Below are 16,131 nucleotides of genomic sequence, written 5' to 3' on the forward strand. Positions count from 1 at the left end.
ATAAACAGGACAAAAATAGACGGGAACGAAATTAGAAAACGATATTAAACAGGAACAATAACGGAAAAGGAATACAAACAGAAGACAGGACGTCTTGTGGGGCAGAGGTTCATTGACGGACTGACAAAGGAAGAACAAGAGCACTGAGCTTAAATAGACGGTAAGCCCATCTGTCATTGAGCCGCAGCTGGCGCCAGGGCGGGGCCAATTGGGCGCCATGGCAACCGTGACATCTACGAGTGACATACAAATCGGTTTGATGATCTGAAAGCTTTGTGAGTGATAAAAGTACAAAAAAAACACAGAAATCAGGAAGGGGGTAATTCTATTTCACGACACTGTGAAGACACAAGTATAAACTGTATTATAATTAATAACCTTGAACAATGTGCATGAATAAGGAATTTTATAAGGAAAATGCAACAATTTTCAAGGCCTTGGATGAGATTGCAAGCGAGAATCGATAGCAAAAAGAAGCACCGCTTTCACAACTTTTCCATGAAAGACACGTGATGACCCCCCCACCCCCACTGATAAATGAAGAGGCAATAACAGACGATAATAATGACTCGCAGATAACATTTAGTAGCTTGATAGCAAAGATGTTCTGCCGATAAAAAAATAAAGTCTTCCAAGATAACGCGTTTCCTTTTTTTTTCACGGCATTAGCAAGACGTCAGATGTCACTCACCGATTGGTCGGCATCCACCACCAACCAACGTTCATCCTCCTCCGCCGCCGCTAAAAGTGTTAGCGGTGGCGAACGCTTTCCCGCGCTAACTCTCGCGTTTGGCAACAGAGCCAGCATTGTTCTCGTCCACCGCGTGCCGTCCACCGTGTTGACGTGGGCACTTTTAGAGATTTCCAGGCCTGACCTCGGGGTCAAAGTGCAACTCTATTACCAAAGACGCTTGTCACGTTCGTTTCTCTGACATCAGAGGGCAAATTTAGTAAATATCACGCGCTATTTTTCCGGAGGCCGATCAATGAAAACTAGGGTTGCAGCAAGAAATTGATAAAAATTGATCCAAACCGATTGTCAAAAGCGTTGGCGACAAACTTCATCATCGGTCCCGGGGTATTTTTGCGCCACTCAGCATGTTAATTCATTGCAAATGAGATGGCATTGAATTACATTGTAAGGTTGAGGGGACAAGCCTGTAGTACCATTTTGATACAGCAGAGAGCGACAAATAACATTCTATTGTGCAACGTTCTATTGATCAGGCAAAGAATTGGTTGTTACACTTTGGTCCAGCAGAGGGTGCCTCAAGACCGTTTTCATGAAAAAAAAGGAGTATAGCATCCATTTTTATGTCTTTTTGTTTATTCTTAATCTTTTATTTATTGTTTGATGTTTTAGAATTTTCAGTGGTTTTGAGCACTATGTTCCTATCTGTTCAAAACTTTAATATTTGGACGAAAAAACGTTTTTTGTTTTTTTAAAAAATCCGATTAATGGAAACAAGAATTTATCAATTATCAAAATAATAGTGAAGTTAGAGCCCTAATGCTTGGCTTTGTCAATGACGGTCCAATAAAAAGCTAGGGTTGAGATAATTTAAGATTGTGAGTGTGTTTTTTTTTTTCTTTTTTCTACATTTTAAACACTGTATCTTTAAATACGGTGCGATCAAATCCCAGGTTTTGGTGTGACACCCCTGAATCCTGGTTAAAAATCAGGGTCAAATTTAGTTTTACCTTTACTTAGTTCAAAGCTTGGGGTGAGATGCAACAGGAATCAAATGCCTAAACCTTACCATTGTGATACAACTGTTGTAGATGACATTTGAAAAGGCAGTAGTTTTGACCTCCTTATAACCCGCGAGCAAAGCTGATAATGATAGGGTTTGCAATTGGGATGTAAATATACATATATATATATATATATATAAAATATATATATATATATATATATGTATGCTATACACCTGCAAATATGTAAGCTACTCTTTTCTGACCACCTTATCCACAGATCATATCAAATTTGGACTTATCATACAGAACAAAAAAGAAAAAGCAATATGTTTCGATTTGTGTTGATTATTTTATCCACAAAAAAGAAAATATGAACAAAAATATAAAGAAACCTACTTTTCAAAGTGTTGTCAACAAATTTGTTTTTGGGGGTTACATATTGGAATATGACAAACATTGCCGATACGAAAATGATATACACCATGCTCAAGAATTTGCCCCTTGGTTAGAGTTAAACATGTCATTATTATTTTTCTCTTTATGTTATTAATTTCATACTTATTTTCTGATTGTTTTTCTCTGTACTTTGGTCTGTTCCCTTGAAAATGGTTAACTTTGTTTTATGATGAAACAGTCAAACACTACAAAGTTGAAACTTTCATGACAGTTTTGTTTATAAATGATGCAATGTTCAAAATGTAGTACAGTAAGACCTCGGTTATCGCGGTTAATGGGGACCAAAACCACCCGCAATAAGTGAAAATCTGCGAAGTAGTGACGCCCCTTCAAAAAAAAAATCTCATCTCATCTCATTATCTGCACCGCTTCACGACAGGGTTTTTATTTGCGCCGCACCGTGGGTGCCGTTCGGTCGCTCCCGCGAGCGAGCCCCTAAGCCGCGGTGCGGGTACTTTCGGGCGCGATACGCACGACACCGCGACAAGCCGAGCGGGTCGGGCGCTTGACAAGCCAACGCGCGCGCTACACGGCCCTTGATGGCCCGTCTGTCGGCCGCGGGGGAAAGGGGTAGCTGGGGGGACCTGTGGGGTTAAGGGGGTGATATGCCGAGAATTGCATCACCTGTCGCGGGAGCGCGCACACGTCACTCCTGCTACTACAGCCACTTCTCGGCAGGGATGCATTTCTCGGCATAACACCGTGCTCGGGGCCGAGGGGGATTCCCCAATTAAGGGGGTCCCGCGCACGTCCGCCGCCTTTCACCCGCCGCGGGCATACGGCCGCGTGTCGTCGCGCCGCGCTACTGGGGGTAGCCCGATCACACCCGCCGCCTTTTCTCGCATCGCGCCGTGTGACGCCGCGTCCGCCGAACTCGCTCGGTCGCGCGGCCCGGGAGTGACCCCCGCCGCATTTTGTAGAATACGATCGCGCTTTATTGTTTAAATAAACGCGTTATATAGACTACGATCGCTTAATTGTTTTAATAAGCTCGCTTTATTGTTTCAATATGCGTTTTATATAGAATACGATCGCTTTTGTTGGAAGCGCAGCAGAATGCGCGTTCATGCGAGGGGGGGAGGATTTTGCACAGGAGTCGGATTTGGGCACAACACCGGCCGCCTTATCCCGCGTCCGCTGACGTTCCGCCCAAAAAACCCGCAAAAAGTTCAAATCTGCGAAGTAGCGAAGTTTTTTTTAACCATTACAGACCGCGAAGCTCTGAAGCCGCGAACCGCGAAGTAGCGAGGTCCCACTGTATATAAAAAATGTAACATAGCTTTTGTAAAAAAAACTGTCTTGGCGTCCTCTGCTGGATTGAAGCAGTACTACAATTCCCAGCGTCACAAAATGGTGCACACTCTTATTGGTATTGATTTAACGTTCTTGGTGGCTCATAAATCACGTGATACATCGAGTTGATGATGTAATTAGTTGCCAAGGCTTTTAATAAGTTACCCTAGATGTGAAAAGACTCTGCATTTCTATTTTGTTGGCACACTAATTTCTTTGGGAAAAGGGAGAAAGAGGATAACTGGACATCTGCTTTTGATCTTTCACTCTCCAGTTTTCTTTTGTTTTCTCCTTGGATTCTTGAGATGAAGCTTTTCCACACAATGCTGTACGTCAAATCGTCTCCTCTGGGAGTTAGCTAGCTAGCTAACCAAATCAGCAGCGTTTGATGATCCACTTCAAACGATGACTCGGTCCTGCCACATCAAACATGGAGCACCAAGAAGCAGGAAGGCGACATTAGAAAAGAAAGAAAAGATGTCCAAGTATAAGGAGCGCTCCTGCCATAATGTAGGAAGAAATAGCTACTGTAGAATAATGGGCTATAGAAATAAATCAACTTATCTATGGAGAATGTAATACCTAAATATATAACATCAATGCAATTCATTTCAATTATTTATTTTAGTAATTAGAATTCATTCAAATGAGGGGGCGGCCCTATTGCCGGAATTTTTACCTATTGGTTGATCATTGAAGAACGAATCGGGCACAGTACTCATTAACCAATAGTTGAAAAGCTCAGCCAGTTTGACCCGCCCCCTCATTAAAATAACATTAGGTCGTGACAAAATACACAAAAAACACAACAACGACAAAAACACACCAAGTATATACAGAATATATATAGTATGTACACAAGTTTGTTTAATTATTTCTATGGCATATATTTGTAGCTATTAATTCATTTTATTCTTTGTAATTTGGAAAATGCTTCACATGAATTCGTGGAATTTTCTATTTTCCCCCAATCTAATTTGATCTGTAATTACGAATGCTATCAAGCTAAATTCTTTTTTTTTGTAAAAAGAAAAATACACAACAAAATACTCGACAAAATATAGACAACAAGCATGATAAAATACACAAAAAGCATGACATGAGCCTTAAAATATCAACAAAATGCATGAGGAAATAAGTTGAAATACACAGAAAAATATACGACAGAAAAATACAGTAAAATACATGAGAAGATACATTAAAAAAAAACATGTCAAAATACACGGCAGAATAGTGACAGAAAAAAAAAATCGACATATCACAAAGATATATGAAAAAAATAACAAAAACCAGGACAATAAATAACAAAAACAAAGACAAAATACACAAATAAACACAGCAAATTACACAGGAACATATTGAGAAAAAGCAAGACGAGTAACAACAAAATACACAAAAAAATACATGAAACAATAGACAAAATACACGACAAACTGCACGGCAAAATATTGACAAAATACACCCCCAAAAATACACGAACACTACATGAAAAAATACTCAAAAAACACGACAAAATACATGACAAAATTCACAGCAAAAAAATGACAAAATATACCAAAAATACACAAAAAAATACACAAAAAAACACGACAAAATACATGACAAAATGCACAGCAAAAAAATACACCGGCCGGGGACCGGCCCACAGGAGGCAGCAGCCAGTCCCCAAACACCAGCCGAGGATTGGCACAAATTCTAAGTGCTACAAGCCCCTGGTGACCCGACAATAAAATGTGGTAGAATTTTCCAAGTACTGCAAGCCAGTTTTTTGCACCGACGAGTCCCCAAACACAAGCCCAGAATCCATCCACTAGTGTCGGCCACAAGTCCCCAAAAAATATTCAAAAAATACGCAAAAAAATACACAGAAAATACATGTAAAATACATGACTAAATGCACAAAAAAAAAAAAAAAAATGCACAGGAAATTATTGAGAAAATGCACGACAAATTAAAAAAAAATAAAAATAAAATACACCACAAAATACAGAAAAAAAAATTACGTCAAAAAATTGACAAAATGCATGACAAATAATGACAAAATACATGGAAAAACACACAATAAAATACACGAAAAACTACATGATAAATACACAAAATGCACGAAAAACTACATGACAAAATACATAAAAAAACACGAAGAAATACATGGCAAAATACACAAAAAATACACACAACAAAAACATGAAAAAATACATGTCTGAATGCACAAAGAACACCACAAATACACAGCAAATTATTAAGAAAATGCATGACAAATAACAAAAAAATACACGGGAAAAAAATACACGACGAAATACACAAAATACTAAACGACAGAATAAACCAAACACAAGACAAAATACATGACAAAATGCACAACAAAATAATGACAAAATACACTAAAAATACACAAAAAATACATGAATAAATACACGACTAAATGCACAAAAAATACATAGCAAATTATTGAGAAAATGCACAACAAATAACAAAAAATATACCACAAAATACAGAATAAAATCTACGTCAAAATATTGAGAAAATGCACAATAATACACGGAGGCCTGATCAACCTCGCCTGGGTCACCTAGGTTGAGAGTGCCTGATGTTGCGAGACCCGAAACACTCACTGAACTCAGGATACATCACTGATGATGCGTCCCAGTTGCATCCAGATGTTTCTTTCAAGGTACGTCAAAATATTGAGAAAATGCACAATACACGGAAAAAAACGATACAACAAAATACACAAAAAACACGACGAAACACATGACAAAATGCAGAACAAAATAATGACAAAATACACGGGAACAAATACACAACAAAATACACAAAAAATACATGACAAAATAAACAAAAACACAAGGAAACATTCGGCAAAATATCGACAAAATGCACAAAAGAATACATGAAAAGAATGAATGAGAAGTAAATACAGAAAAAAGAAAAATTGGTATATGAATAAGATGCATTGTTGTCATATAGCTAGGTAGTACATGATTTATTTGTGTGTACAGTTGTTTCTATGGCATTTATTTCTAGCTGTTCATTTTTATTATTTCGAAAATGCTTTGTATCAATTCAAGGATCCAATCCCATCTGTAATTGAGAATCTATTAAATTTCAGGTTTTATTATCATTGTTTTCTGCACTCTGTTTCCATGACGACGACAACAAACAGATCAGACATCTATTAGCTTCATCAGTCAGACATGACCAATCGAAACAGGAGAATTTCGATATGCGAGATTTATTTGTAACAAAAATCCTGCTCGTCATACGTAAGGAAATCCAGTTACCGTGCAGTCCCTAAAGCTACCGCAAGGGACCGCTCAATGGCAACGGCAGCTATTTCTGGTTTGCGCATGCAAATAGCTACAGGCAAAAAATACAATTAGAAAAAAAATTGCTGTAAAAATGTTTGGGGGTTCACGTTTATTTAAAGTTGCAATAAAATTCATTTTAATTGTACAGTAAGCATACCCGTTAAGCTCAGCCAATTGTGGCGCTTCCAAAATAAAGGAACAAAAATTGGTCCCCCCAAAAATAGTTCAGCAAAAGAACCCGTTTTTTTTCAGAGAAAAGACAAAAACAAAAATAAATGTTGGGCTTTAAAACAAAATGTCAAATGTGTTTTTTTAAATTAATTTATTATTCATTTTTCTCCTTTTTCACGTTTCTTTTCTTTCCCTTTTATTAAAATCTCCTTTTTTTCTTGCTTTTTTTCTTCATTATTTTTCCCCTTTTCCATGAACTTCATTATTTTTCCCCATTTCGTTTTTCTCTGTTTTTCAATTTTTATGTTTCCTTTTTCTTTATTTTTCTTATTATTTCCTTTTCCATTTGTCTTTGTTTTTTTCCGGCCATTCTTTTTCCTTTTTTAAAATTCTCTACTTCTTTTTTCTTTATCATTTTTTTTCTCGTCTTTGTTTTAGACAGCGAGAAAGAGTCCAGGCAAGGGGGTCTTTTTTCCCACACTTTTTATTAGCATCAAGTAGCAGCATCAATCAGACACAATCAATCGATTACCCCAATTTGCCAAACGCACAGCAGACTGTACAAATACACACACGCGCACACACGCTCGCGTCACGCCATGCGTCGTCCTTCTGCATTGTTCAGCTCCAGTGGACGAGAGGGGGAAAACAGGCTGGACGGAGGCGCTTTCAAAATAAAACAAGACAAATTGCGCGGAAAAAAGGGACTTCAAGTTTAAAGACCAAAAAAAACCAAAAACGTTTTTGGAATAACAGAATAACAGTTTTTGAGTTCTTAGACATGTTCAAGATTTGAAAAAATAAAAATCTGCATTTTTTTTTTGTAGTTTTGTTCTTGTGAGTGTTTAGGAATATAAAAACAATATTTTTTACAAGAATTGCGAACACATTTTGTTAATTTAAAAAAAACAAAACTATTGAGCCAAATTATCTAGAAAAACACCCAATTACATTTTTTCCCAATACAAAGACAATACAGATTTCATTTTTCCTAACTTGTAATTAAAAAAAAAGTAAAATAAAATAAAAAATGAACAAGATTTTTTTTAAAAAGAGTAGGTTTCCGCTTTGGACTCTAAATTACCTTTTTTTTATAGTTTCCAACAAAAGAACAATGGAATTGTTGGGACAAAATTCTCCATTATTCCTCATGAAAAAAAAGGAAAACAATTGAGCCAAACTGACATTATTGAAATTAAAAACAATTTCGTTTTTTCCAATTTCATCACTTTTCATCGAAAACAGATCAAATCATGATCAAGAAAAACTTTGATATTTTTATATTGAAATATAAAACCATTTTTGGTTGTTAATACCAACAAAAGAAATATACGATGGTTGACGACCAAAGCCGCCATGTTTCAGCGCTTCAATTCTTGGAAGGCCAATCAGTCCTCTCTGTAGGCAAAATTTGGGATTTTTGACACAACATTGTGGTTTCATAATAATTTGAAACCAGATCAAGTAAAATTCAGTGTAAAAACACAAAAACCTATAAAAGTGACTTGAAATTGAGGTGTCTCAAACTCAATTTATCTGGGGGTTGCTGGAGCTAGGGTCTGGGTGAGGTTGGGGCCAAATTGGGTTTTTCATAAAACAGTTCAAATCAAAACATTCTATTGTTTTCAACTATCAGTTTGTACTCACTACACAAAAAAGGATAATAAAAAAAAAATCATGTGAAAATAAATGAATCAATCAGTAATGAATTCATCCATAGTCAGCAAGGACTACACCTAAAGGGACAGTGTGTATTATTCAATGCCTCCTAGTGGTAAAAAGCGGTTATTTATTTAAAAAAAAAAGACTTAGAAATTAGCAAAAATACACAAACTATCACATAGATGTGTCTTGTTCTTAATTATTTGTAAGTTGAAACATTTCTATTTATTTTACATAACATGAGCCTCACCAATCAATTTATATTAACCAATTTTTACTTCAAAATGTATAGTAGACTTATACAAGAAATTTGTCATTTAATACTTATTCAAAATATATTTACGACGTAAGTAAGGATTAAGAATGCTTGTTCTACAGAAAACCGCCACAAAATTATTCATACATTCTTTCCTCCATCTTTTTCCATTTACCCCCCCAAAAATATCCGAAAAAGTTCCAGAGAGCCACTAGGGCAGTGCTTTAGAGCCACAAGTGGCTCTAAAGCCACAGGTTGCGGACCCCAGATTAATTCAAAAAGATTGTCCGCCATCTTGCTGCTAAAGGTACCCCAAGAAAAACCCAGAAGCTGGCGAAAGGCTGGGCAAAATAAAGTAGAGAAATACTGGTTCTTGTGGTCACTTTGAGTTGCCGTGGTTTGTATTTATACTTCTGATTATTAGCACTCGTTATAAGTTACATGACAGAATAATACAACATAATACACGCTGTCCCTTTAACGTTATTAAGGCAGGGGCCTCAACTTATCACCCAAAAGACCGCAAATGATCCCTGGGCCACAAGTTTGAGACCACTGAACTAACTAGTCAGCCAAAGGAAAATGATCAAAGATGATGGATGCTGATTTGTACTCGCAGCTGATTGGCCGGCTCTTGTCAGGTCGCCGTGGTGACGTCCGGAGGGGAAAAATACCGCAGACCAGGGATGGGCAAACTACGATCCGTGGGCAACATGCAGCCCGTCGGGCTTTTTAATTCGGCCGACTCCACGAAAATGGTAACGATGTGATCATATATATGAAATGGTAAAACTAAGTACTACTCATGAAATATTTTTGTACCACGCACACAATTTGTCAAATTGTCAAATTTAGTTCTTCAAAACAAGGACGAGTGACGGCGGCGGGGCACACAAGACCTCATTATCATACTATTTTTACTCATGGTGTTGGGAATGCTGATTTGCATAGTGCATTCTAATGGCTTAAACCTGGGGTGGAGAACCTTTTTAACCCGAAGAGCCGTTATAGCAAAATATATATATATATAATTTTTTATTTTTATTTTTTAAAGAGAGCCATACCAGGACAAAATACAGCAAAACTGCCAAACGCACTCTACAGACAAAATCTTTTTTTAGCGCATTTTACTTCACTGTGTGACCATAGATAATTTGAACTAATGTAAGGTTTATTGTTCTATATTCTTTATCAGTTATCCATTATCCGTTATCGGTCAAATCATAATACGATACAAAGTCAAGGGGCCGAGACACTTGCTCTCAGCCAAGAGGCTGAGTCAAGGTCCTAGCCGTGGAGCCAAGCATCAAACCTTGTCAAAAACCATAGAAATGATGGGGCGGCAGTGCCTCAGGAGGTAGAGCGCTCGTCGTGGGATCAAGGGATCCCAGTTCGAATCCCGACTCGTCCGTGTTACATGTCTAAGTGTCCTTGGGTAAGACACTGAACCCCTAATACCCCCAATAAGCAGGTTAGCGCCTTACATGGCTGCACGGCCGCTATTGGGAAATATGAAGCACAATGTAAAGCGCTTTGGGAAGGCTTGACTTGAAAAGCGCTATATAAATGTAGATCATTTCATTTTATTTCATATCCCCAAGAGTATAATGAACTAATATTATGAACTAATAATAATGCCAGAACCTGTTTCCCATATCAACAAATATACCACTTTAAACTTCTCATCCTCCCAAAGTTACTTATGGTCATTGAGGCTCATCTTGACCTTCAATTTTTTCTATCAGGGTGCAAGCAGAGTCATTTTTAATCATGTCTCCAAAAACTGCAAACAAAAAGTTTATGGATGTATTTCCCTGCAGTACAGTTAGCGCGTGTGTTGCATAGCTCTGTCCACCCGTACCGCTCACCCAATCATATCGTAATATGCACTCTGTTGGCATTTGTGGGTAATTACAGTTTGTTTTGTGGGTTTCTATCATTAAGTGTCTCAACAGTGAACATACATAATTCAATGAGCTTCAATGTAAATAATTCACAGCCAAATTGGGGTCTATTGGTGTAAACTGTAGCTAAAACTGTGCCCTTTTTATTCAGTACTGTACAGTACGCATGAGTAGAGTAGCTTTGGTCATGCATGCACCAAATCAGACATTGATGTGACCAAAATTGGAACCCTTTAGTGGAATTTATATGGTAGCATTTTATCAAACAGCCCTATGTACTCATGAAACGAGCCATAGGTATCTGACCGCTGTTTTAAGTTCACATGTTCACAAATGAATATTAGAAAAAGTAAAAAATAAAAAAAAAATTAAAAAAAGGAAAGTATTTTAACTAAATACTACACAAGCTCTTTTACGTATGCATATATATTAAACCGTAAAGTTATTGATGCACAGGTGAAGAAATGGAGTGACAAGAATGCATTTTGCAAATCACAGAGTAAAAATAGTGTGATATTGAGATAAGGTCTAATCCCATTTCTCACAAGATCTTGTGGTAAATTGTCAACGCTCACACCGCCACGACTCAGGTTCGAATGGACACCGTGTTTGGTGATCAAAGTCCACGGCACCTATTAGTTCATTTCATTAATATGTATCTGAGAGGGATGGGTGCCACGAGGGTGTACCTGCCCAAGACACACCGCAGGAAATGGTGGTTAAGGGAGACACCCACCAACCCACAAACTGAAAATACACATGAAGGTTTTTATTATAGCTTACAGGACAGCGCCTTATAGTTTGGTGCGTCTTATGAATGAAAAACATACAAAATGCTATTTTTGAGGGTGTGCCTTTTAATCCAGTGCGCCTTATAGCGCAGTCTTTTATGAGACCATCTCTCGCAAGAGTGCTTTGGCTACAATGTGGCCCCTGAGCTAAAATGAGTTTGACACCCCTGGTCTCGATGATCTTTTTACCCCCCGCGTATTGCCGTCGTATCGGATCGGAAACTGAAGCGATCATGTTTTCCCTCCTGACTCGGCCAAATTCTTAAACTAAATGCGGTCGGTGTTGTGTGAAAAACTGTCTCCCCGCCAAGAATTACATACCTGTCAACCAGAACGTTTTTGCCGTACAAAGTACGTTTATTATGCGTTTTAAGTCGTGTACGACGTACAAGAAAATCTGTACGGAAAAACGCAAATTTGTCAATAATGGGTACCATTATACACCGACTATCACGAAATGGCAAATCAATCAAGTCAAACAAGTTCGCCGTGGTAGCCTCTATCTCGGTATCGTTTTTTCTCGTTGCAAACGAAGCGAGCGGTTTGATGCTACTGTGCGCATCTGCCGCCTCGGATTTCATGTGGTAGTTATGTAGTGAAAGGAAGTCCGTCTCTTTTTAGAGAACCGCCTTTTTCGGCTCAACTCATTAAAGAGAGCCGGCTCTCAAACGGCTCACTTGCTTTGATGCATTGTATTACAAATTATTATGTTGTATAAAGAAGTTAAGAAAAAAAGGAAGTATAAAAGGAGAAAATGAAAAAAGACAGGTTTGTCAACCCTTAAATCAGTATATTACCAAAAATAATTTAATGCAGAAAATGAATTCATAATCTGAATAAGAAAATTTATTTTTTCTACTTAATTATATTTGCATGGATTTTTTTCCTTCTATAGTGAATGCCAAGCTACTTCGTTTTTGAAGTTTTTTTTAATAATAAATCTCATTCATGTCGAGCAACTCAGTATCTCGCAACAAAATGTTAATTAACAATATATAGGATATAACGAAACGCATGTACAATATGACATGGTAAACTACATAAATAAACCCGTTTGAAAAAAAATATGGTGTAAGATTTTTTTGTATTTTGTAAGGGAAAATACGACAGTTTGTACGGACATGGAGCCCTGGAGGTTGACAGGTAATTGGTTTCAGTGACATAACATGGAGATCAAAGCGGCGCCTTACCAGCAGCTCCGTGTTATTTCGCACTTTTTGTGATTTATTGTTTTAATTGTCTGCTTCTATCTTCTGTGTTTTTCGTCCCGTTTAGCAACTACACTTTGGATTACTATCTAGCCTAACGTTATGGGTTTTAACACACAAAAATGTGTTTATTCGAGGAATCAACTCCTTGCCCTGAAGAATTCTCATGCCTGCGTGATGAGGGGGCCCTATCGTGGATGGAGAGCCGGAGCTAGCTAAGCGGCTAGCGGCGTTATAAGTCTTCGGTACCATCCGTAATCATGGTAAATGTGAACTCTCTACCAAATAAGACCGACAAACTGGCTGTGCTGGTAAAAACCATCAAAGCGCACAGGGAGTGCAGTTTGCTGTGTTTTACGGAAACGTGGCTCACATCTAGCATCCCGGATGCTAAAGTGGCACTACCCGGAGCTATCCGGCTTCAGCGCCGTTAGACAGAGACACGAAAGCCTGCAGGAAGCGAAGAGGAGGTGGACTCGCTAACACGAGGTGGTGTATCCCTGGGCACAAAGATTTCCATCTGCCGCAGGGATGTCGAACTTTTGGACTAGCGTGTGACGTCATCCACTCCGCTGTGGCTAAACTACAACACAGCACCCCAAAGTCATCCTGTTAATCTGTTAATAAACAACAAAGGAGACTGCTGGAAGTGTGAATTTCTTTACGGGGATGAATAAAGTATCTATCTATCTATAACATGAGTGAGGTGTACGCACCCCCGGTAGGGGAGGGGGGGCAATTCTGGGCGGGGAGGGGACAATTCTGGGCACAACACCGGCGACCGAAAAGGTTGGCCTACCCCCGTTGTAGACGGTGTGCAAAGCGACTTCCTGGTTCACACGCACACTCATGCACACTGTTTGTTATGACGGCGTTTCCCTCGATCCAAGTCAGAGTTTTCCGTGTCCAACGCCGAATTTCCTCGTGAGGAATCACGAGTCCGAAAGGACGCGGCGTGTACGTAGCGGGCCGGCTAGCTGTTGTCGTCCGCCGTCATGTACTTGAGGGCGGCGAATCCGTATCGTCGTGACATGTTCTGCTGGAATTCCTCCTTGAGGGTCTTGAGGCAGAGCCGGTACTGCTTGTTGGAGCGGAACTTGGTGATGTCGAAGCTGGGGGCGTGCGGCATGTGGATCATGAAAGCGTTGGGCAGCACCACAAACTCGTATTCCTGAACACAAACGGAAGCCGGTTCAGAAACGCGGCCCGGGAAATCACGGGCTGCATCCTGCTCGGTCTGATGCGCGTTGTCGGTATCGGAAGGGGCTACGGGTCCCTCGGAACGAGGACAGACGGGCTCGGGGTCAGTCGTTCAAAAAGAAGAAGAATGCAACAAAAAAAGAAAGAAGGGAGAGAGGGAAAAGAAGATAAAAGACAAAAACAAAAACTGGTAAAAAGAGAGGGGAAAAAGAAAAGAAAGAAAATGAAAAAAAGACAAAAAGAATAAGAATTAAAAAAAGGGAAATGTAAAGAGAAAAAAGGAAAATGAAAACAAAAAGAGAAAAGGAAAAAACAAAAAGAAAAAACAAAAACAAAAATAGTAAAAAAAATATGAAGGGAAAGACAAAACAAAAAAAATGAAAACATGAAAGAAAAAAGACAAAAAAAGGATAAAAGCAAAAATGAAATTGGAAAAGACAAAGAAAAAATGAAATTGAAGAAAAACTAAAAAAGGGAAAATACAGAAAATAAAATCAGAAAAAAGTAACAAACATCTTTCAACTAGGAAAGAAAATAAAATAAAAAATAAAGACATTAAAAAAAGACAAATTAAAGATAAATACTGTTAAAATGGGAAAAAGGGGAGAAAATTAGAAATTAAAAAAAATACATAAAAGAATAAGAATTAAAAAAAGTGAAAGGTAAAGAGAAAAAAGAAAAAGAAAAAAAGAGAAAATCAAAAAAGACAACAAAAAAGTACAGAAAATATAAAAGAGAAAAACATGCAAATATCGAAAAGAAAAGGAAGATAAACAAAGGGAAAAGCAAAAAATGGAAAATAAATAAAAAAATAAATTAAAAAAAAGGGAAAATACAGAAATCAAAAAAAGAAAAAAATTAAATGGTGAAAGAGAAAATAAAGACGATTAAAAAACAAAGACAAATGAAAAAAGGAAAGAAAAACAAAGGAAGATAAAACAAAAGAAAAAGAGAAAAACAAAGGAAAATTAAAAGAAAAAATTTTAAAAAAAAAACAAAAAAAAAACAACAAAAACAAAAACAAAAGAACAATAAAAAGAAAATAAAAACAAAAATTTAAAAAAGTAATCAGGAAAGAAAATAGAAAAGGAAAAACAAAAACAAAAAGTACATAGTGGAAAAAGGAAAATTAAGAGAAAAAATATTTTTTAAAATTAAGGAAGAAAAGGGGAGAAAAAAGAACACATCCCTCATAATTTGGTCAGCACTCTCGGGATGCTAATGCTAACAGATCGTTTTAGCTTATTTCCCATTCACTGTAAGCAGCCCTCTTTTGCCTTTGCCCCTCCCCCCTTCAGCACCCGATGGGCTCCTACCTGCGCGTCCAGCTCCATGACGTGCGCCACCTTGTTCCAGCCGAAGCCGACGAATCGGCGATCGTACTCGGGTCCGTCTCGCCTCACCATCACGTAAGGCTCGAAGTCGGCCTCCCACTCCACCCGGTAGGGCGTGGTGGCCGTCCGCCATTTGGCAAAATTGGTGGGGGCGTGGCCTTTGGTCCACACGTGGTACCTGCGAAGGAAGCCGTCAAAAAAAACGGGAAAAGACGTCCGGGCTTTCTATTTTTCCTCCGCTACCTGAAGGTGAAAAGCGTCCCCATGTCCAACTGAGAGAGCAGCTCGGCTTTGGATTTGGGATAGGAGAGGCGGTAGCGAAGCGTCTCGAAGGCCGGCACCACGAGCGCCTTTTTGCTGTTGGCCATGTCCAGCTGGGACGCCGACTTCCTGAAAGGGGAAGAGAGGAGTGATGTGTCGTTGGCCAACGTAATGGCTCCTTGACAACGGGAGCAGGCTCCCTTTGAGAACGTAACAGTTCCGTGAGCCGACTCTTTGACATGGAGATAACTATAGATCGCGATGCTTCGCTAACGAATGTCATGCCTCTACGACCCTGCTCTTTGACGTGAACAATGGGATGTGGCTCCCTTGTAGATGATTACGTGTCATTGGCGAACCTAAGGGCTCTATGAGTGACAGGAGAAAGCTCTCATCAATCAGAGGCCAGCTCTCATCAAGATAGTGATGTGTCATTGCCGAACGTAATGGCTCTTCAAAGCGAATGATGGGAGCCGGCTCCCTTTGAGATAGTGATGTGTTGTTCGCAAATGTATGAGCAGACTCCTTGAAGTGAATGGGAGGAGCCAGCTCTCATCAATCAGAGGCCAGCTCCCGTCAAGATAGTGAT

General features: G+C 38.7%; 2 protein-coding genes across 5 annotated transcripts in view; both read right to left on the minus strand.

Moving 5' to 3' along the window:
* The window catches only part of LOC148356843 (chloride anion exchanger-like), a 31,449-nt gene extending 30,720 nt beyond the window's left edge, over window positions 1–729 (minus strand). For 2 of the 4 annotated variants that reach the window (XM_088347041.1, XM_088347039.1), the window contains exon 1: window positions 692–713. The gene's annotated coding sequence lies outside the window, so the exon portion shown is untranslated. Of the gene's footprint in view, window positions 1–691 lie in introns of all 4 variants that reach the window. The other 2 variants (XM_088347040.1, XM_088347042.1) reach the window with 2 other exon arrangements.
* A 6,665-nt stretch (window positions 730–7,394) lies between these two features.
* Window positions 7,395–16,131, minus strand: part of LOC148356844 (xylosyl- and glucuronyltransferase LARGE1) — a 126,592-nt gene continuing 117,855 nt past the window's right edge. Inside the window, exons 13-15 of the mRNA XM_088347298.1 lie at window positions 15,525–15,671; window positions 15,264–15,459; window positions 7,395–13,918 (exon numbers count right to left, since the gene is read on the minus strand). Of these exons, the coding sequence (XP_088203424.1) occupies window positions 13,721–13,918; window positions 15,264–15,459; window positions 15,525–15,671 (541 nt within the window). The 3' untranslated portion in view covers window positions 7,395–13,720. The remainder of the gene's footprint in view (window positions 13,919–15,263; window positions 15,460–15,524; window positions 15,672–16,131) is intronic.

This window comes from Urocampus carinirostris, chromosome 11 (assembly GCF_059441175.1).
Source record: "Urocampus carinirostris isolate Australia breed hairy pipefish chromosome 11, RoL_Ucar_1.0, whole genome shotgun sequence".
Lineage (NCBI taxonomy): Eukaryota > Metazoa > Chordata > Actinopteri > Syngnathiformes > Syngnathidae > Urocampus > Urocampus carinirostris.